General features: G+C 32.3%; 1 protein-coding gene across 2 annotated transcripts in view; it reads right to left on the reverse strand.

The window, feature by feature from the left end:
- LOC118198470 (serine/threonine-protein phosphatase 2A 56 kDa regulatory subunit gamma isoform-like) overlaps positions 1-21993 on the reverse strand; it is a 130035-nt gene that overhangs the window by 22041 nt on the left and 86001 nt on the right. For both annotated transcript variants that reach the window (XM_085825491.1, XM_085825492.1), the window contains exons 9-12: positions 19926-19976; positions 12370-12489; positions 12157-12284; positions 9486-9587 (exon numbers count right to left, since the gene is read on the reverse strand). In XM_085825491.1, coding sequence (XP_085681617.1) covers positions 9486-9587; positions 12157-12284; positions 12370-12489; positions 19926-19976 — 401 coding nt within the window. The remainder of the gene's footprint in view (positions 1-9485; positions 9588-12156; positions 12285-12369; positions 12490-19925; positions 19977-21993) is intronic.

Consider the following 21993-nt stretch of genomic DNA (forward strand, 5'->3'; position numbering starts at 1 on the left):
ATTCGATACTTTCTTTCTATGGAGAAATGCAAGTGAAAAGTTAAAGGTTGAGCATAAAGATGAAGAAATGTTACCATTGAAATTGTTCTTTATTCATTAAAGATGCAATATGGGGACACCTAGGCCAATGGTTTGTAACATTTTATGAAGCACCCTCTTTCCAAGAGGGGGAAAATGCCAATGCCCTTTCTCCCATAATAGTTAGTTACATCAAATATCAAAATATTGTTGCATATTAGTTATACTTACATGTCTACCTATTTAACCTTCCAGCACGTGCATATGCACAAAATTTACAACAAATTCACTTTTTAATGCACATTTTTTGCATATCGAAACCGAGACGTCTGAATGTCATTTCTATTCCTCCTTTCTACCCTTCCCCACATCATGGAATGTGTCATCAGGAAGTCACTGGACTTTTTTTTTTTTTTTTTTTTTTACTGGGCATTTGTGCTACATGGCAGCTTTTTCATAAAAGTTACGATACGCGCGTGGTCGTGGGTGAAAATTCGTTTAATTTGAATACATTTGGCTCTGTAAATTTTTTATCAGTTTTCATGGCAAAAAAATATGTGTAACCAGCTGATTTTGTTCGCATTCTTCAAGAATTATCTGATGAAGAAAAGGAAACCTTTGGATGGGAGAACAAAAGAGATTTCCATTCCTTATTTTCTTTTATTTCTATTTTTTAGAAATAAATAAAAATATTAAATTTAGCTTAAAGTGTGTTTTTGTAACCAGTAAGAAGTAAATTTCCTTGCAGAAGTAAGTAATGCTAAACGCACTTTTTTTTCCTACCAAGGAGTTTTCCTTTATTTGTCTATACTTGCCTTATATGAACATTAAAATTAGCTTCAATTTTAAAATATAATTATTAAATAATAAATTTAAAATGTTCTATAATGAAATACATCATTGCATTTCCATCTCACTAACATAAGAACTTAAAAATAATTATATTTGAATGTGTTATTATTTGTATTATGTAATAATAAGATTAATATTTTATTTCTTAACAAATTTATTATCAATATTCATTCATTTCTGTCGTTTTTGGTGTCAAAAAATGGTCAAATAATGGATATTGTAAAAAATACGACGTGCGCATGCTAGAAAATTAATAAGAATCAAAAGGCAGAAATTAATTTAAAAGCACCATGAACTACATTATAAAATTGTTATTAAAAATTAAAGATAAAATCAATAAGAAATTTAAAAAATATATTAGTGAGACGGTTGAAGCTGGTTTTTAACAATCTATTAATGTGTGGTTCTAGTTCCGATAACATGAGTTGCAAATTGCCGCGTTCAATGAAGTGCAATCTGTTCCTTTTCTTCGACCGTAAATTAGCTACTACACCGAACAGCTAAATATAATGAAGGAAAGCAATTAAAAATTACCCATACTCCACAATAGAAACCTAATATTGATTTTTGGAGCCAGAACCCTTTGTATCCCTTTCTGAACTTTACACTTCTAGTTCTTTAGCTCGGAGTCTTTCCAAGTTTCTCTTCTAAATTTCATGATTCTGCTCTATGTGCATTTGCGAAAGGATCTAAAATCTAACTCGGAATATTCATGTTTCAATATTTTGGAATCACTCCATTAAAATCAGGATGAAGAACTTCAAAGTGTTGGTAGTAGGAAAGTAAATTTTTCTGTTTTACAGAAACTGCTGATAGTGTGGGAAAGTGGCTGTATTCACCTCTGCTTAGATTTCATTTGAATATATGATGTTTTTCCACAAAGCAGATATGACTTCTTTAAAAATTAACTTCAACTTATCACCTTGCTAATGTACATTTACCTTATTAAATATTTTAAACAGATCTATGAAATATGCAATGTCATTTTTGGATGTAATCAGGCTTCAGTGCAGTTTTTCAACTTTGTTTTTAAGGAAGTCCAGCACTAAGTCAAATAGATTCAAACAAATATTTTCTGACAGCCATTGAAGTTCTGCGTTCTGCAGCCAGTGATTGTATTCTTCATAATATTTATTATAAATTTGTCCAAATAATTTTTCATGCAATGAATTGCTTCTGATCTTATTGACTGCTCTAAAAGCATACAGAAGTGACATATGCAGGCATTCATTCAGATTTTTTGCAACCAAACGCTGATGATTAATAACATAATGTATAGTGAATGCATTTAGTGCTGCTTGTTTTAAATGCACTATAAAACCATTATGACACTCCATCATTGCTGGAATGCCATCAGAAACAGCTGACAAAGTATTATGAAAAGGAATTTATTTCTTTTGAAAAAAACTTGTTCATGGTATTAAATATCGATTCTCCCTTTACACTGCCTTCCAAATTTTTAAAAAATAATACATTGTAACAATTTTTTTTCTTCTTTTATGAATCCAATATATGATAAGAGCAGTGTTTTTACATCCTTGTACGAAGTAAAAAGGAAGTATTGTAATCGCGAAAACTTTCAGGCAGCGTATTTCAACGAAAATATCCATTTTGACCGCTATCGAATGCAATTTAATGATGTTTTTGGGTTATATCTGTACATAAGGACAGAATAAAAGACTCATTTCCTCCAAAAAATTATAAAACTGCTTTAAAATTAATTCTGAAGAAAATTTTTCGTGGCGTCTGTACGAACGTATGTACGTATCTCACATATCTCAGAAACGAGTAGCCTCAGAACGTTGAAATTTTGTATATAGGACTGCTATAACATGTAGATGTGCACCTCGTATTTTGGTTGCAATCGGCCGCACCAAACGTATATAAATATATATATATATATATATATCCACTCTGTTACCCGGCTCAGTGATCTCAGTTTCTTTACTCTTATATGTTTGTAAATTGTACATTTTTTGCTTTAAAAATGATTGAATTATGTTGTTTTTATCTTCCGGTTAAGGTTTTTATGCCTTTAGTAAATCTGTGTGCAATATTTTTAGAATTATCTACAATTTTAAAGTTGTTTAAGTGCCGCTAAGTTTAATAATATTTTTGATGGCAGCCATTGCTTGTTTACATTTGAAACAGCAGACTAGTGGATTTGTTGCCAATCTAGAGAAACTTAACTTCGCAACAACAAAGATAACGCCTTCATTTATTATTGCGAATTAAATCAGGCTTAATCCTTTTTGGAATTTTTTCGAAGAAATAAGTGTTTAAGATTTACTTCGTAATTTTTAATACAGATATTTGTAGTTTTTGTGTATTTTTGTCTTGTCGCGAAGTGAGAACTGAATTAATTGAATGAGAAATACTCAATCGTCTGTGAAAAACTGTTTCTTTTTTGTTTTGTTTTCTTAATTTCTTTTATACATCATTCTAGCTTTATTATAGTATTTGAATAGAACATGTGGCAACGATTAGATAATTCTATTCTTTAAATGATGTAAATTTTGTGCATTCTGAGTTATAATATGAACGAAATATAATACTGTTAAGTGAATCTAGCACCAGAGTATCGCTATGGTAAACAAATAGAGTGAATTTTAAAGAATGCATTTATTCTATTGTGGTTTATGCGCTGTCGGGGAAGTAGATTTAATTCAATCCAATAAGTTTAAATGAAATGGAAGAAAAAATGCGTATAATTTATTATTCCGTACAAGGAAGTCATGTGGTGTACACATCAGATTTTTTATTTTGTAAAACTGATTCACCAAGACGAATGGAAAACCTGCATGTAATCACATGATGCCATTTAGTTTATTCTTCTTTGACTGAATTATTCCTAAGAGGAATTACTTTGATGATATCTGACAGTTTTATAAAGAACAGTTTTTATTATCTCATTGACTGATGGGAAGATTAATTTCTCACAACTGTGTGTGGTTTTTCTGCTTTTGTGATTTACAATGAAATATTATATGAGATTCATTGTCTATCATTTTCTTGTTTAGAAAATGTGTGCATAAATCCATATTTTGAATACTCAATATGATACTGCTGGTATTTCTTCTGATTCAGGCATTTTGCCGTGGTTTAAATAAATTTTATAGATAGTTATAAAAACAATGGCTGTAATGACTTATATCCCTTTCATTCATGAATATGGATAATTGGTGAAGGAAAAAATATAAAAACATTTCTTTAGCTATCCATACTTTTTATAGATTTGATTTCCTGCATGCATCAACTTGTACATCTTTGCTTTGCTGGTGTGAAATGCTGATGCACTTGCTCTGTACACAGGTCAATACAAGCTGCCATGTTTTTATCTAAACATGCTTGATTGCCTTAATTGCTCCACACAGAAACTTGCAACGATTTGTCCCTAACAATCCCAAATTGAGTTAGTATCCTAAACCGAGTTATCTAATACTAATTTAAATTTTTAATGCTTCTTTATAGGATAACAATAAGATAAAATTTTAGATAGCTAGATAAAATATTTTTCACGAAAATAGTACGTATTTGCAAAGTATTTTATTATAATTCTTTCTTGAATAGGTAGGTAGACTATGGAAAAAAAAAGGGGGGGGCGGCCAGTTCTATATCTTCCGTTCTACAGGGCCAATTGATAAAATTCAAATTGCATTTTTCATGTCTCGAAAGTGTGACTTAGGATATATATTAGATTTATATATAGCCTTGTTCTAACATAGGTATTTTGACACAAAATCAGACCTTTTTCTGAAATAACATACCATTTTTTTTCCATATTTTGATTCTATAACTCAAATTATGATTAGATATTAAATTTGGTGCAAAATTAATGGAGAAATTCAAAAATTTATCTTGGTGCAATTTTTCAGTTGCGCCGAGAATAATTCACTTGGCAAACTTCTTAATATATGGCAACCTGCTTTCACTTCCATTATGCTGAGGCGGAAAAAAAAGGCACCTCGTTCCTACCTTTTTATATCGTGCATGGGCGGAAAAAGTCACAGCATTCCTACTTTCAAATAATTTTAACAGTGTAAACCACATTTGATGTTTAGTGCTTTCAACAAATGCCAAATTTCAAAATGGGCCAATATATAAATTCACGTATATTTTCGTAAATTTTGAATAAAAAGCTCTAATTTTTTGCAGGTATGCTCAGCAATACATCTGCTTTAAGATGATTGTAAACATTTTACAGGTTATAAATCAAAATTTTGTTCAAAATATTTATAAAAATCATTTTAAAATACAAATTAAAAAAATAAATCATGAAAAATGGGTGAATTTTATTTGGAATGTTGTTGTTGTTGTATTTAATTATGGCAAAGCACACGAGGGCTATCTGCCTAAGGGGAGGGATGCCTTTTGTGGAGGACTTTCTAAGGGAAACTGGCTCGTATACACGTTACACATGGGGAAAACCACGAAAACGCCCATGCAGCCAGCCCGTTATTTGGAATGAACATGAATTTCAAAATGTGAAAAGAAGAATCAAATAAGTTTAATAAAAATATACCAAACTCAATTAACATTGAGGAGCTAATTTTTTAAAAAAAATATTTCGTGCAATTTTTAAAAAATTTGGTAGTTTGGTGCAGTTTGAGTCGTAGAAGCGAAATATGGAAAAAAATTGGCATGTCATTTCAGAAAAAAACTTGATTTTGTGTCAAAATACCTATTTTAGAACAATGCTATATATAAATCTAATATGTATCCCAAGTCACGGTTTTGAGACATGAAAAACACAAATTGAATTTCGTCAATCGGCCCAGTAGAATGGGAGATATAGAACTATTCCCTTTTTTTCGCAGTGCACATCACAGTTGTCCCCCTTAAATATTTTAATGCCCTCCATTTGTCTATGCACCCATTAGCACCCCTATGGAAGACTCCAGCATTCACTGGTACTGGCCCCACTGGGAACTCATGGTATGCAGATCAAAAGACCAAGGTTATCACTACAAAAAATAACTCAATTTTTGACGCATGTAATAAAGATTATAATGTTTTCTTCTAAAGGTACAGATATTTTGTTAACTTGTTACTCTCTCCTAATCAGTATAATAATTAGTGATGCTGGCTACTATATTAATAGGCTTGGGTTCTAACATTGAAGAAAGATGGATGTTTGTAAATTTATATTATTTGTATGGCACGAATACATTCAAAACATTGGTTGGTTGAAGTCCTCTTGAGTGGTTGGGTGATAGGGGAAGAAATGTGGGATAGCCTCGGAATGTCCCCTGTGATGTTCTCTATCAGAAATGGACATGAGCTGCACAGTTATTGCAGTAGTATGTGTACAACCAATTCCAGTGTCCCACCCACTTGTATGACAGCACCTGCCAACTTGTTACAAACAAAATCCACCATGTGAGACTGTTCAGCACACTGGTTCAGTAAAGCGTGTTGAAGAAGAAAATAAGGATTTATCACGAAAATCCTAGAACAGAAAAAAATTACTCTTCTTCATGTTTAGAATTCAACACAGACCATCCCAAACACGTAGTGATGCAAGAATTTAAGCAACGACAATATTGTAACAGAAATTAAACAGAAAATGCTGATGTTGAAAGTTTATTGATATTGATGAATTTAAAGAAACGCAACACATGGAAAGCAAACTCCTTACCACAGCGGTGCCGAAAACTGTTAATAAATTTTGTGCATGAAAAACGAAAAACTTCAACATTTGGACATAATCTAGATTAAATTTTCTTGCAGTCAGCATCATGAAAGCAGACAATTACATATTAGTTTTGCAGACAAATATTAATTCTTCAACTACTAAACCCTTTGCCAAGTTTTATTTTAAATATGACGACGAAGATTACAATTGAGATTTCTGCAGTTTTCTATTCTACTGGATTACATTTCTCATCCTCTTCCCATTAATTTGACAGAGAAATTTGAGATAGATTTGAAAGAGAAATTTATTGATATTTATTCACATATCAATGATGTTACCACTGGTGTTCGAGTCAAAAGGAATTTTTCCTTCTAAGAAGGCTGAACAGCGCTCTTTTGCTCTAATAATTAAGATTAACATATACAAAATTGTGATTTAAAAAAATATAAACATCAAAAATAAAAATTAGCAATAAAAATAAAAACAGCATATATTTAGCAATATAATTTGGTCTACGTCATAATTTTCTTTTTATTACTGAATAACTAAACAGTACTTGCATAACAAAGTTTTTAAGTACAGTTATCTTAATTATAGTTTGCTATAAATAGTCAATTCAACCAATTTCATAGCAGTTGGGGAGGCAAAATAAAGGTACATTTTTTTTTTTTTTTTTGTCAAAATAAATTTTTTGTTTACAATGATTAATAAGGTTACGTTTTACAGAGATAATATATATTTTAAAAAACACGGATCTGAAACAAAACATACGCAGCGTATTCAGAAACTAAGTACCGTTTCATTCTAGCGCCGTGACAGCACTGTGGTAGGCAAACCTTGTCTAAACTAGTCTTTCTTGTTCACTGACTTTCAATTGTCGCCATTTTGGTTGCTCTATGTTGTGTTTTCAGTTTGCTGTGCACATTCAAAATGTTTAAGACAATTAGTTCTCTCGCTGACTGTGAGATTCGTGCCGTGATTAAATTTTTGAACGCGAGGAATGTCGGCCTTCTGTTGTCAACGATGATTTGGTAAGGAAAGTTGATGAAGCAATTCATGAGAACAGACGCTTCACAACGACATCTCTTTCAGAGGCATTTCCACAAATTTCATGTACTGTTTTGTCCGAAATTGTGTCTGACCGCTTGAATTATCGCAAACTGTGTTCCTGATGTGTTCCAAAAATGCTCACTGATGTTCACGAAACAAAGCGACTTGGTAGTGCCCTGACATTTCTCACGCAGTACAGTGATGAGGGAGAAAACCTTTTAAAGCAAATTGTGACAGGTGATGAAACTTGGGTGTGTCATTTCACACCAGAATTGAAACAACAATCGATGGAGTGGAGACACACTCATTCTCCGAAAAACAAAAGTTCAAAATGACAATGTCATCACAAAAATCATGTGCACTGTCTTCTGGTATAGGAAAGGCATTTTGCTTACTGAATTTCTTCCCAGAGGTGAAACCATTAATGCGGCACAATATTGTGAGACTTTAACAAAACTAAGGCGTGCCATTCAAAACAAATGAAGAGGAATGCTCAGTAAAGGAATTGTGTTGCTCCATGACAATGCTCGGCCCCATACTGCTGGCATCACTCAATCGTTAATTCGACAGTTTCATTGGGAGCAGTTCGATCACCCGCCGTACAGCCGGGACTTGGCGCCATCCGACTATCACTTGTTCCTGCACATGAAGCGCAAGCTTGGTGGCAAGTGCTTTGGATCTGACGATGACACGAAAAATGCTGTGGAGTCGTGGTTATCGAAACTGGCGGGAAGTTTCTTTGACGATGGTATACAAAAACTGGTCACCCACTATGACAAGTGTTTGATCATTGGCAGAAACTTGGTTGAAAAATAGTTTAAGACATGTATTTTCATGTAAAAATAAAATTGGATTCGAAAAAATTGCTTTACTATTTTTTTTTTTTTTTTTCAAAACGGTACTTAGTTTCCGAATACGCCTGATGTATGATTATTAGTGTATGCTAAAATTGAAAAAAGGAGGAAGAAGCACTTAACAACTGCACATAACAGTTGCTGTAATTAATTTTAATATGAATTGTTAAGAAAATTACAGCTATTTTTTACATCTCTAGAAAGATACAAAAGCATCAGCCATATCTCTGTGATTCACCAGACACCTTTTTTTGGGGAGTGGGTTGCAAGATTATCTATATTTCTTAGCAGACTAAAATTCCAGATTTCTGGAGACTCATTGCAGTAACAATTTGACTGTATATGCAAAGATATTTCTTAATGAAACAATATTTCCTTCACAACTTGCAAATTATTATTTACTCAAATTTTTACACAGATCAGAATCACATGTAAATTAAAATCTAGTATAGTTTGGTTTCAAATGCATTATCACTATGACATACAAACTGAAATGACTGAATTTTTGAGTGCTTTTATATTTAAATCTTTTAAACATACACACACACACACGCAAAAGGTTTAAACATGCATTTATTAAAATTTTTTAATTTATTTATTAAATCACCTCATTCTAATCAATTTTCATACTAGAATAGTATAAAAATCAGAAGTCAGATAATAAAATTCATACTTTTACCAATATAGATAAAAATATATTCCCTTTCATATATTTAATAAATGCCAGGATAATGATATCACTACTTTTTGGATCTTTATTATTTCTTTTCAATCTAAAAGTTCCTTTTACAATCTTTTTGCTAGTAAAATTCTAGAATTTTTAGAATACAGTTGAAAAAAATTTAAGTTTAAAAAATTCAAAAACTGATGAAGCAGATATGTTTAAAATAAAAGTTAATATAAGAGGATTTATTACAAGATTAAAATTCTATGCACTTATTTATAGTTTACTAGATTATGAGTTATTAAAGGCACATAAACTGAATATAGAATAGTAAATAGATAAATTTTTTCAACTTATTAAACATTTCTCGGTCATAACCTCAAATTAAAAATTTTAAGAGAATTATTCATACCTGTGTTTGTCCAGCTTATAGTTCTGTACACATTCATCAAATAATTTTTGATTCATTTCCATAAAAAGTTTCAAAGCATTATAGATCAATCCATGAATTGTTCTAAAATTTGTAAAAATATTTCTAATTCATCAAACTAAGTTTCTAATTTAATATATGTAAAAAATATACAATTACAGTATAATTTTTCATTATATATTACACAAAATCACTGTTCCAACAGATTGAGCTAGTCAATATAAGTTAGTTTGTATCTTGCAATAAGATTGTGAAATTTAAATAGATCATAAAGCTATATCTTATCATGCTATGTCATTAATACTGTTGTGTTTTTTTCCTCTCCTGACACCAGTTGTTACGTTATTTTCTGCATTCACATTCGAACGGGGTTCATATGGATTTGGAGTGAATAATGACGACACTACTTAATGAAGTATCGAAACACACTTTATTAGCCAGTACTGTCAGGACAGCTCGAAAACACGTTTTACAGTCAACGATGAACTACTATAAACATGATGACACGATCAGCGACACAGCCTTCAGATTATCAGGCTATCATGGTGGAGACAGTTTCACTGCAGAGCACCAGAGTACAGCTCCCGGCTCTGCTTGGTCGTTCTCGGAACTCCACGCTCTCTCGAGACTCTCCACGCTACAACTCGTGATGCACTCGACGACACACAGAGCACGGCTCCCGACTCTTCGGTTCAGTCATTCCCGGAGCTCAACACGCTCTCTCGACGATGCACTAACCGCATTACACTAAGAGACTCCTTCGGTGAACTCGACGACCCACTGCCCAGCTGTCAACTCGATTGACTTTGCAGGGATTGATTCGCTAGATGAGACACAAACTCGATACTGACCAACTCGCACTATATGTGAGTCATTCTCACTCGGTCTCTCGACAAGGCACACTCTCAATACTACCACTCTTCGCATACCAGCAGGATTTATATAGCTTTTGGCTGGTGTTCGAGAAGATTCTGGCTAAACCGGTAAGAAATCATTCCAGAAGATTCTTCATCTGTCCATGGCATATCGCCGATTTTGTTGCCAAATGGACGATTTCTCGCCAAATGTGGCAACCCTGCATTCCCTTGCCATTTTATGGGAAACCTAAAACTGCTTTGCGGGGAAGCCATCTTACTGTGCCTCTACCTTTCGTAACAATACATTGCAGACACAGTAAAATTACATATCCTAACATGTGGTGGATGCTTAAAGAAAACTGGCTTATATTTACATTAACTACAAAAACTCCAGCGTAACCAGCCTGTTTCCTGGGGCTCAATCATCAACTCAACTTCTAATATTCAGTGATTTTTTCTGCTTGGTTGCCACTAGGTTCTTGTGACAGAGCGCTTGAATGCTGCCAGTAGCTCTTCATTATTCAACGATCTCAAAATGCTGCTCTTTCACAAATGCATAAGGTATTTTTCATTTTGTATCATAATGCTCACTGGATTACAGACACAGAGCTTGTTTGGATAAATACCTCTAGTGCAGCAATCTATATTTGCATCAGCCAGCATTCCCCAGAAGGTTGACTGTGGACCATTCAGCTGAAGATGCATACATGAGTACCTTGCTGGCAAACATGGAGGCTGACACAATTTCTGAATAAAGATGATGGACAAAACACATGCCATCCTCTACATACATATATACTGCTTATTAAAGATGTGGAAAAAGAATACATAGAAGTCTGAATAATAAATGTTCTTATAATCAGAGTTTTACAGAAGAAACATACTAATTTTGTTCCCTCCATTAAATGAAAAATGAACTATGAGTAAACACAGCATTTGCACATTAAAAATTCATAATAGCATAAGTATTAAAATATAATTTAAGAAGTTGCCTAAAAATGCTATCATTGATACTTCAGCATTTTCAATAAGACATTTATGAAATATTAATATTTAGAATAAAAATAACACACATTTACCTAATAAAGTAAAGAAATTTACATAATGAACTGTATAATAAATTAAAACGCATACTTGATGTGCAACTAATTACAGACTTTTTCGGTTAAGATTGTTTACCTTTTAAAGAAAAGAAAAGGTCTAAAGAGCAATTCAATCAAGAAATACAAAATGTGTATAACATTTAGTTATGAATACTTTTAACATAACAGATATTAAACTTAAATTTTACAAAAAACTGAATGCAGCATAGTGAGTTTTATTCTGTTAGAAGTCTGCCTGAACAAAAATTTCAACTGCACATCTGCTTTTTTAATTTCATCATCGACCTAGTTAATTTTAACATACATTTCATAATTAATTTGAACAAAATTAATTACTGAAACTGAAATGAGATTACTTTCTCATATATTTTCTACTATGCATATGAATTAAAAAAACTGCAATAAATATAGCACTTCTTTTTTCTTTTCTTTTCAAGACATAATTAACTGCATCTTAAACCTCAGTTTAATTAATATAAGATGCAAGAAATATTTTTACACATAAGTTTAATTTTTCAGTTTATTTCTAAAAAGAAAATTCAGTAAAAATCATTAAAATAACTTCTGCCATTCTTAAACCTGTTTCCTAAACTTCTGAATGGAAGTGACATGAAACAAATGCTATGTAAATCAGATACACAAGAACCCCCCCCCCCTTCCAAGAAAAACCTATGTAAGATAAAAGTAACTCACTTGTTCCAATGAGATTTAGAATTCCGATAAAGTGAAGGAAACATTATAGGCAACAACACAGTAGCATTGTCATTTATCAGGCTCATTATGTATTCATTATTCCAATAATACAAAGCACGCTCTGCCACCTAAAAACAAAAATGTACATTTATTATTTCTATCATGTATACTTGAAAAATATACAACACGAGATCATATGTTTTATTCATATACCTGAAAATGTGGAGAAGAAACGCATTTTGCAAGTTGCCGGAACAATGGCACCATTACTTTTGTAAATTCAGCAGGCTCAATGACATCCAAAATTTCTTCTAATTCATTTAAAAACATCACCTAAAATACATTTATTTCATATACCTATTAACACACTTCTAAAAGGATAGAACATGCAAACTATCAGTGCAGTAATCTTAGATTTAACAAAGGCAATGGCTATCAATAGAAACAAATAAAAAAATTAACTATTTTCATGCAAATGAACAAACAGAATTGAACAAACAGTATAAAATTTAAGTTAATTCTCTACATTGGTCATCAAAATTAAAGGATAATAACAGGAATAAAATGTAATTGACACTTACTTGATGTGTCAGTTACATTGAAAAAAATATTAATAGAAATTTGTACAAAAGAATCAGTTAACATAAATTACAATATTTGGCAGTTGATTATTTGCAAAATATTGAAATTAAAACCAAATTTATGGAAACTGGAAAATGATGGAAAATTAGTCATCTCTTCTGGAAATTTTTTTTCTTTAATATGGTCACTTCGGACAGATAGAGTACCTCACATCTTTATTTTATAGACTTTAACAGTGCTGATTAAGTCTTGAGAAATTGCATGCCACTCTTCGAAAAGTGCACTTTTAAACTCCTGGAGTTCTGGGGAGGAATATGGCACACTGAAATTTGGCATCCTAAGGCATCGCACACATGCTCAATCAGATTCAAGTCATGTGACTGATATATTCCATTTGCAAGTATTATGACACTACATATGCTCGATGAGGCCAAGCTTTGTCAGCCATTAGCAAAAACTCTGGGCCAACAGCACCTATAAATAGTCTAACTTGGTGTACCAATACCATGTCTACATATCTCCAAGCAGTCACAGAATATTAAAGGATATACAGCTCGGTGCGGCCATCTGTCATGATTCCTCCCCAAACCATTAAACTCCAGTCTTGGAAATTAGATATTTCACGGAGATGATAATGCAAGTGCTGGGTTTCTTCCTATCTGCAAAAACACATTTAGAATCTGTTTAGACTATATCTAGACTCGTTAGCAAACAATACTTGGGCCCAGTTGTATTGGCTTCAATGAACATGATGATGGCACCAGTTTGAACAGGCTTCCTTGGAAAGCTGGAGTGAGTGGGACACAAACTATTGGTTTTTCTCACACACAGTACAACCCATTAACCCTTTATGCAGCAGCAAAATGACTAATTCGAGTTTCTGCAGCAGTATGTAAGCCTAAAACCAAAACTCTTGTAGTTGCTTCGCCGTTTCTTTGAACCGACAATGACTGAAAACAGCATTCTGATGCAGCTGTTGCTTTTAATAGGCACTGACCAGCCTGTCTATCAATTGATCCAGTGTTTAAAAAGCAGCTCTGAACTCTTGATAAGACACTTTGAGGGACATTCAAATCTTGTAGGGTCTCCATCTGCATTTGACCTCACTCAGTTCTACCAAATATTCACCACTTTTGATGTTCACTTAAATGATACCTTTAAGTCCTAACTACCGAAGACTGATCGCTTTCGGAAACCACATTCACTTTAAACGGCACTGCAGAGAGGAATTCCAATGTGTCCACTGCACACCATATTGCCAATCATTGAATCTGTATATTTGCAATGCTATGTACGGAAGTGCAATTTTGTATTTAATTAACATAATTAATTACAGCACTGGGCATTGGTTGTAACATTAACTTACTGAGCATATTTTTCTCATTATCCTTTAATTTTGATGACTAGTGTACAAACAATACAGAAAGTAATACCTTGCTTACATTACACATGCAGAGCAAATAAAGAAGTATTAACTCATTCAATTACCAGAACAAAATGAGAATAGGCAAGAGAAATTTTAAATAGAACTATCACTATTAAATGTATACTTAATTCTACCATACCCATGAATCATATAAACTTAGTATTTCCACTGTTAATCAGGGATAGATCTATTTATACTTTATGACAAACCATTCAGTCACTAGCATATAAAATTAACATTAAAAAATTATGACTTATGTATAATATTTAGAATGCATCCATGTCCTTTACACAGATTAAGCAATTTAATGAAAATTCTTTCCATACATTATACTAATTTTAATAGCATTTGTGGATACTTATCAATCAACACCACTACCATACACTTCGATGCATAAAGCATTTAACCCCCCCCCCCACTTACAGAATACTTTCCCATAAATTAAAAGCCATTTGCGAGTTTCCAACAGAGCTAAAATACAGTACAAAGTCCATAATCCGGACTTCGGTGATTCCGGATTAGGGTTTTTTCCGTATTATAGATCATGAATTTAAATCTGGTAAGATGGCATGCAGAAATTATACAATTAAAAATATGAAACCATAATTTATGAAATAAAGAGCAAATATGATCTAAAAATATCAAAATTTACAAAAAAAAAAAAAAAAAAAAAAACTTAATATTTATTTGTTCATTTTAGTAAACATTTCTATCAATGTAAGTTGTTTAAGTGTCTTCGTTTTTTATGCTAATACTTTCTGTTTAATTTTATAAACAGATATAATTTCTTTTTCAGTTATAAACTTCCACTGTTCAAGTTCTGTAATTGCTGTTTCGAGAATACCGACTAACTTGTCGATTGAAATATTTTCGTTTTCAATAACGTTCTCTGTTACTTTCTTCACTATTGGAAGCGCGCATGGGTAAATGCTTTACCGGCTTTATGCGCATGCGCAAGTTTGTGGCTTTAAGGTCCGGATTACAGATCATTCCAGATAATGGACGTCTGGAATAGAGACTTTGTACCATATTACACTTTTGATTTTTTTTAGAAAAATAACTTTACCTTTTACTTTTTTGAAGCATAGGTTTAAGAGTATTTATTAGAGACAGAGGTTTATGTTATATACTGAAGAGCCCAAAAAATTGGTATAGGTATACATATGTAAATACCAGAGGTATGGGACCAATCACAATAAAGTGCAACGGTCAGTAACTACTATATAAGACAGGTGTTTGGAAAAGTTGTTAGATCAGTTACTGATCCTACAATGGCAGGTTATCAAGATTTAAGCAAGCTTGAATGTGGTACTGTAGTTGGTGCACGGGTGATGGAGATAACGTCTTCGAAGTAGTGATAAATTTGGATTTTCATGTATAACTCTTTCACAAGTGTACCATGAATATCGGGAATTTGGTAAAACATCAAATCTTTGACATCGCTGTGACCAGAAAAAGCTTGCCAAAGAAAGGGACCAATGACAACTGACAATGATAATTAAACATGACAGACATCCAACCCTCTCTCAAACTGCTGCAGATTTCAAAGCGGGGGCATCAACAAGTGCCAGCCATTATCAATATAGGCTTTTTAAAGCAGTAGGTACACTCGCATACTATTGTTGACTGTATAATACAAAGCTTTAACACCTCGTCTGAGAAGATCAACATCAGCAATTGACTGTTCATGACTGGAAACACGTTTGCCTGGTCTCATGAGTCTTATTTCCAGTAGTAGCAGGTGTATGAATGTGTACGGATATTAAGACTACCTCATGAATCTATGGACCCTACATGTCAACAAGAGACTGCTGCAGCTGGCTCTGTCATGGTATGAGGGATGTGCAGTTGGTGTGATATGGGATGCCTGGTCCATCTAGATATGACTTTGTCAGGTGACAGATACGTAAGTATCCTGTCCCATCACCTGTAACCCATTCATGTTCATTGTGCATTCTGACAGATTTGGACATTTCCAGCAGGACAAAGTGATACCCCATATGTCAAGATTTGCTACTGAGTAGCTCCAGGAATATTCTTCCGAATTTAGACACGTCCATTGGCCACCTAGATCCAAAGATATGAACATTACTGAACTTAATCTGGGATGCCTTGCAATATGCTATTCAGAAGAGATCTCTACCACTTCACACTCCTATGGATTTGTGGATTGCAGGGATAAATAGAAGGGCTAGGTCATTCCTTTGTTCGACTCCTCGCTGACGCGAGCCTCATGGAGGGGGTTAACTGGAAGTAATCTGACATGTCTCTGTTGCACTTGCTCTGATTTTGCGCTTTTAAAACTATAGTTTCATTCAGTTGCGAGACGATTTTCTGGAGGTTGCATATCCCAAATTAATTTTAATAATACATATTTATTTTCTAATAATGCAAATATTTAATAATTTGTGTGTGTGTATATATATATATAGTTTTAGCCAGGTTTCCTTTTAAATTCTATACTTAAAGTATCCTTTATGTAATATGGCTTCTTGTGCTGTAGCAACATGCCACAACACTTATAGAAATACGAAAGGAAGAGATACTGTATTTCATGCTTTCCCAAAGGACAATTTGCTTTTGTCTAAAGAATGGATACATAAATGTCGAAGACAGGATTCTATTAATGTGAAAAACGCAAGAATTTGCGGCGAACATTTTCTGTGCAGTGATTATGAAGATGACATGAGAAATTGCTTGCTTGGATTGCCGCAAAAGAAACTGTTGAAATGCAATACTGTGCCTAAAAAAAATTTATCGTGTGTAATAAACGAAATAACACCAAGAAATCGGAGACATTTGAAAAGAAAACTAATGCAGAGTGCTTTTGAAAGACTACATGAATTGAGCCCAAAGAAAATTTATTTTGAGGCAGAGAATGAAATTGAAGCTGACAATAATAAATGAAATGTAAATGATTTTGAAATAAAATTCACAAGTGATAATGCCCTAAGTGACAATATCCCTGAATGACCTACGTGTAAAGATAAACAAGAATGTATTGATAATTTGAAGAACAAAATAATATCCTTAGAAAATCGTAATAAAATATTGAAAAATAGAGAAAAGAAAAATTTTATAAAATGTTTGCTTAGCAACAAAGGTGGATGACATCTAGAAAGAAATTTGTAACGGAAATTTAGAAATTAAAATCCTAAACAGCGAAATTTAGGAAAAAACAGCACAGATCGGAGAATTTGGAAAAATGTCTAAAGCATATTTTTACAAAGACGCAGATTAACACATTGCTAGAAAAGAAGGAAAAATTCATTTGGACTAGTGAAGATATTTCACGTTGCATTGTCATAAGAGCTCTGTAGAATACGTTTCTTAAATAGAAATGCATATGTTTTAACCCAAAGAAAAGCAACCCAAAAGGCAAAAAAGGGGATGGTGGTAGCCAATAAATAATATTTCAATAACTTGTAGTTGCACTGTGACTGCACAAGTAAGCATATGTAATATGTTTTGATTTGAAATATTTCTCGATGACATTTTAGAAGTTAATAGTGTAAAGCATATTTTAAATGAAAACTAATTTTGTTAAGTTATTGTTAAGCTTATTTTTATTGTATCCTGTGTTATTATTTATTGAATTTTGTGCTAGCTTAGCATTCTAGATAAAATATAATAGTATAAGATTAAAGTAATTGGCATAAGAAAACCTGCCTCCTTAACCCCCCACTTTTGAAAAATTGAATAATGTTTTTTAGGTACTACTGTAAGTAAAGTTGTTTTGTCTAAATTTAGATAACAATCTTGCATGCATTAATTTAAATGTAATATTGATGTAAGCCTAAGTTACAAAATTATTAAAAAAATTATATGTTATTATATTGAATCAAGAGAAAAATATCTCAATGTAAAATTTACAATTAGGCTGAAACTAAAATGTAGATTAGCAGAAATTTTGAAAACTATGCCATTTTAAGGTTGTTTTTTGATTAACTTTAAATATCTGTTATTATAGTTATCTTAGAAGCAGTAGTACAGTTTTCTTAGTTAACATGCAGATAAAGAAACGATTAGAAATAAACAGGCATTTAAAGAAAAAAAAAAAAAAAAATTCCTGCAAATTAAAAAAAAAGGAACTTTATGCTAAGAGTAGCGTGTTTTATCTGTTATTTTAAAATTGAGTAAGTACTACTAAATTTTTTAATGTTCAGTGTAAAATGCATACTGCAGTAACATTGTCTCTTCTAAATTATAGCTATCTTTCACACGCAGCTCATTTTAAATGCTGGTTCTTCAGATTTAAAACGCTAATTTTTATGTTGTCAATTGCATCTCTGCGCTCAGTGTCATCAAGGGTACGTCATCACTCCCCACTGCCTGTTTCAGGGGGAAAAGCTCTATGAGCTAGCCCTTCTCTTTTAAGTCCTGTGCGGATTGCCCTGCAAGATTAATCCTCTGAGCACCATGACCGGCTATGAGTTTTTTGTCCTTTGTTATATATTAGCTTATAATTTAAGATATTTTGCTTTCTTACTTTCATTAATAATATAAATGACATCTTGATAAATATAAGTTTATGAAAATAGAGACTAAAATAGGTAAATATATATATTTAGCTATCAAAGGCTTTTTAAATACAGGTCTTTATGACAGATCCAAAACCCAGGGCTGCTCAGATGGTTAATGGTGTAAACTACCTCCAGCAAACCTTTAGATAGTGGTGGCTCACGGTTTATTGTAATGGAGGTTCACAGAACCCATTTCAAAAATTAAATATGCAGATATAAGGTAACTTACAAGTTAAAAATACATATGCATTTCCACAAGCTAAGAGAAAAACAATACAACTAAAAGAAGTTCTCATATGTAAAAATTTGCAACATTTTATTTTTTGCAATGGAATATAATATAACCGTAATATTGCTTGGTTGGTTTGGTTGATTATGGAAAAGCACACCAGGGCTATCTGCTTAAGAGGAGGGATCCTTCATGGAGGACTTTCTAAGGGGAACTGGCTCTTATACATAGAGAAAACCACAGGAAGGCCAATGAACCTAAACGCCTTTCACCGTGATTCAAACTTTAGACCTAACCACCTGTCTTCACCAACTTTACCACTCGGTGGCTCATGGGGTAACATTGCTTGCAATATAAACATTGATTACAAAATAGTACACAAAATACGATACAAGTACAATTTTTGTAAATTAAATTCACTCACCTACCCCCTTTTTGAGGGAATCAATTTCAGATTTTGTAACATTTCAACGACTTTTTCATTAAAAAAATAAACAATTTCAAAGCAAGCAGTGGCAACACTATACAAAGAAAACATTTTTATCTTCAGTGTGCAAGACTCTGTATTGGAAATTCTAAAGATCTGCTCATTTTAAAATTAGTTTCTGATATTGCTGTTGAACTGAATTTTATAGTTTGAGTATGTAGAACATGATTTTTAATAAATAAAGGTAATACACAAAACTTTTTTTTTAAACCTCTTTGGACGTAATTTAAAATCTAAAATCTTTCAGATTTTTTTTTACATATTTATTTTAAATATGCAAAAATAAACAGCTACATAACTGATAACCATAAAAAATATTTTAGTATTTTTTAATATATATCCTGCTTAAAACTGAAATTAGATATGTCCTAAATTTAATGATAAGCTTAGGGAGTTCCATAACAATTATTAAATGGGAATTGACTGTAAATCACCAAACATACTCAAAATCAACTTGATACTTCATGAGTTAAAACGAAATTTCATGCAGATAATAAAATAAAATGAAAAACAATTTTTTACCTCTTTAGGACTGTGCATTTTTGGCCAAAACTTTAATAAACTGTTTACTACCTAAAAAAAAAAAAAAAAAAAAAAAAAAAAGCATATTTGAGTGCAACTACATAATTTATATTACATACATTAAAATTTAAAAAAAAAATAGCTAAATTACTCAAGAACTTTGATACTGCTGACTTTACCTGCACTGATTCTAGCACACCTGGTTTTTAATTTCAGATTGTAGTTATCCACATTAAAGCTCTGCAACAAGATTTCTTTTACACAGCAGCAATAAGAGAGTTACTGTAACAATGAAGCAACTTGTAGAATTTTTCTTTCGAAGGTTATGTTATTTTTATGGCAAATCCCACAAGGGCTATTTGCCTAATAGAAGAACGTTCTAAGGGAAAGTGGGTCGTATTCACGTTATATATAGGGAAAAAGCACCAAATCTAACCATGCACATTGTCTGCTACTCTGGGATTAAACCTGATATCCTGGTTACAGCAGTGATAACTAAATGGCCACTGGCAGTATTGAATTTACTAAAAGAAAAATAGATCAGAAAAATCTGTTTGCTCTAACTGCACTGCAAGTGAATTTAATAAATTAAAAATGATCTGCACATTACAAAGATCAATACATAATACATACACTGCCGGAAATTGATCAAATTGGGCCTGACCTACTTGTTAATTATGCCAATGAAATAAAATTAAACTATCATGAAAAACTACAATTTTTGTTTCTTTACAATAAGTAGCTGCCATGGACTGTACTTTAAATGACTTGCACTTCTTCCTCACATAATTAATTCAATCACAAAATAATAAAGAAATTATGCTAAAAAAAATAAGAGATGAATATAGGAATAACAGAAACAGTACCCATCTCTATAACGAAGAGTAAGTGAGTATGTAAGTTCATCACATGATGTAGGGAAAAAATAGGTCACGGCTATAAAAACTGGAACGTATGTTGCAAAGATGATAAAGTCTGGCAATTTGAAGTGAATGTTTTTCAAAATTCAATTATTATTTTTAATAAATATTGAAACAACTTTTTGCGTATCTTTCACCTGATTCTTCCATTTACAAATGAATAAACAATACCGAATTTCTGTGCTTGCACCAGTAGAAAGAATTGAAAAAATCTTTTAAATGAACTTTTTTCACAACTATAATAAAATTTATCAATTTTTCAAAATTGATTTTTGACAATATTATTAGATTTAACCATCACATCCTAAAATCAATGATTTATAGCATCTTAAAATGTTTACAGATTATAAAAATTTTTGCTATATATATTAAAAGTTTTTTTTTTTAATTTCTAATGGCAGATTACACAGACAACTGTAGATACAGACAGCTATAGACATTAAAAAAAGAATGCAAAAAAATTAAATTATATCAACTAGGCCAGGGGTCGGCAACCTGCGGCTCGCAAGCCACATGTGGCTCTTTGGATGTGAAGCTGAGGCTCTTTAGTTCCATACGCAAATATTATTTTTTTTATCAATAAATAAATTTTAAAAAAAAAAAAAAAAAAAAGAGAGAAGAACTGAAGAAGAGCATCGAGAATTCAATCGGGATTGGACGCAGTCGTTCGCTTTCATATGCAACTCACATAGCCTTCCCACTTGTCTCATTTGCCACGAAAAACTCGCACACAATAAGAAATTAAATTTAGAGAGACACTTCACTAAAGCACATACTCAGCTTGCTAGTAAATATCCAGCCGGCGAAGAACGAATAAAAGCTGTCGACGAGCTCCAAAAACAAAAACGGCAATCAAGTTTCTTGTTAAGTAACTGGATGCAATCTACAAGTGATGTTAATCTGGCAATCTTTGCGGTATCATTAGAAATTGCAGAAAAAGGCAAACCATTCACAGATGGTGAGTATGTCAAAGATTGCTTCATACATGCATCTGAAGAACTGTTTTGTGATTTCAAAAACAAACCAGAAATCTTGAAAAAAAATCAAAGATTTGCCACTATCCGCTAAAACAGTACAAGATAGAATAGCTAAAATGTTTTCCAATATAACATATTTGCAAGTGGAATATATTCAACTTTCTTATCGTT

The sequence above is a fragment of the Stegodyphus dumicola genome, chromosome 10, assembly GCF_044657685.1.
Source record: "Stegodyphus dumicola isolate Sdum_Otavi_A_Nest chromosome 10, ASM4465768v1".
NCBI classification, from domain to species: domain Eukaryota; kingdom Metazoa; phylum Arthropoda; class Arachnida; order Araneae; family Eresidae; genus Stegodyphus; species Stegodyphus dumicola.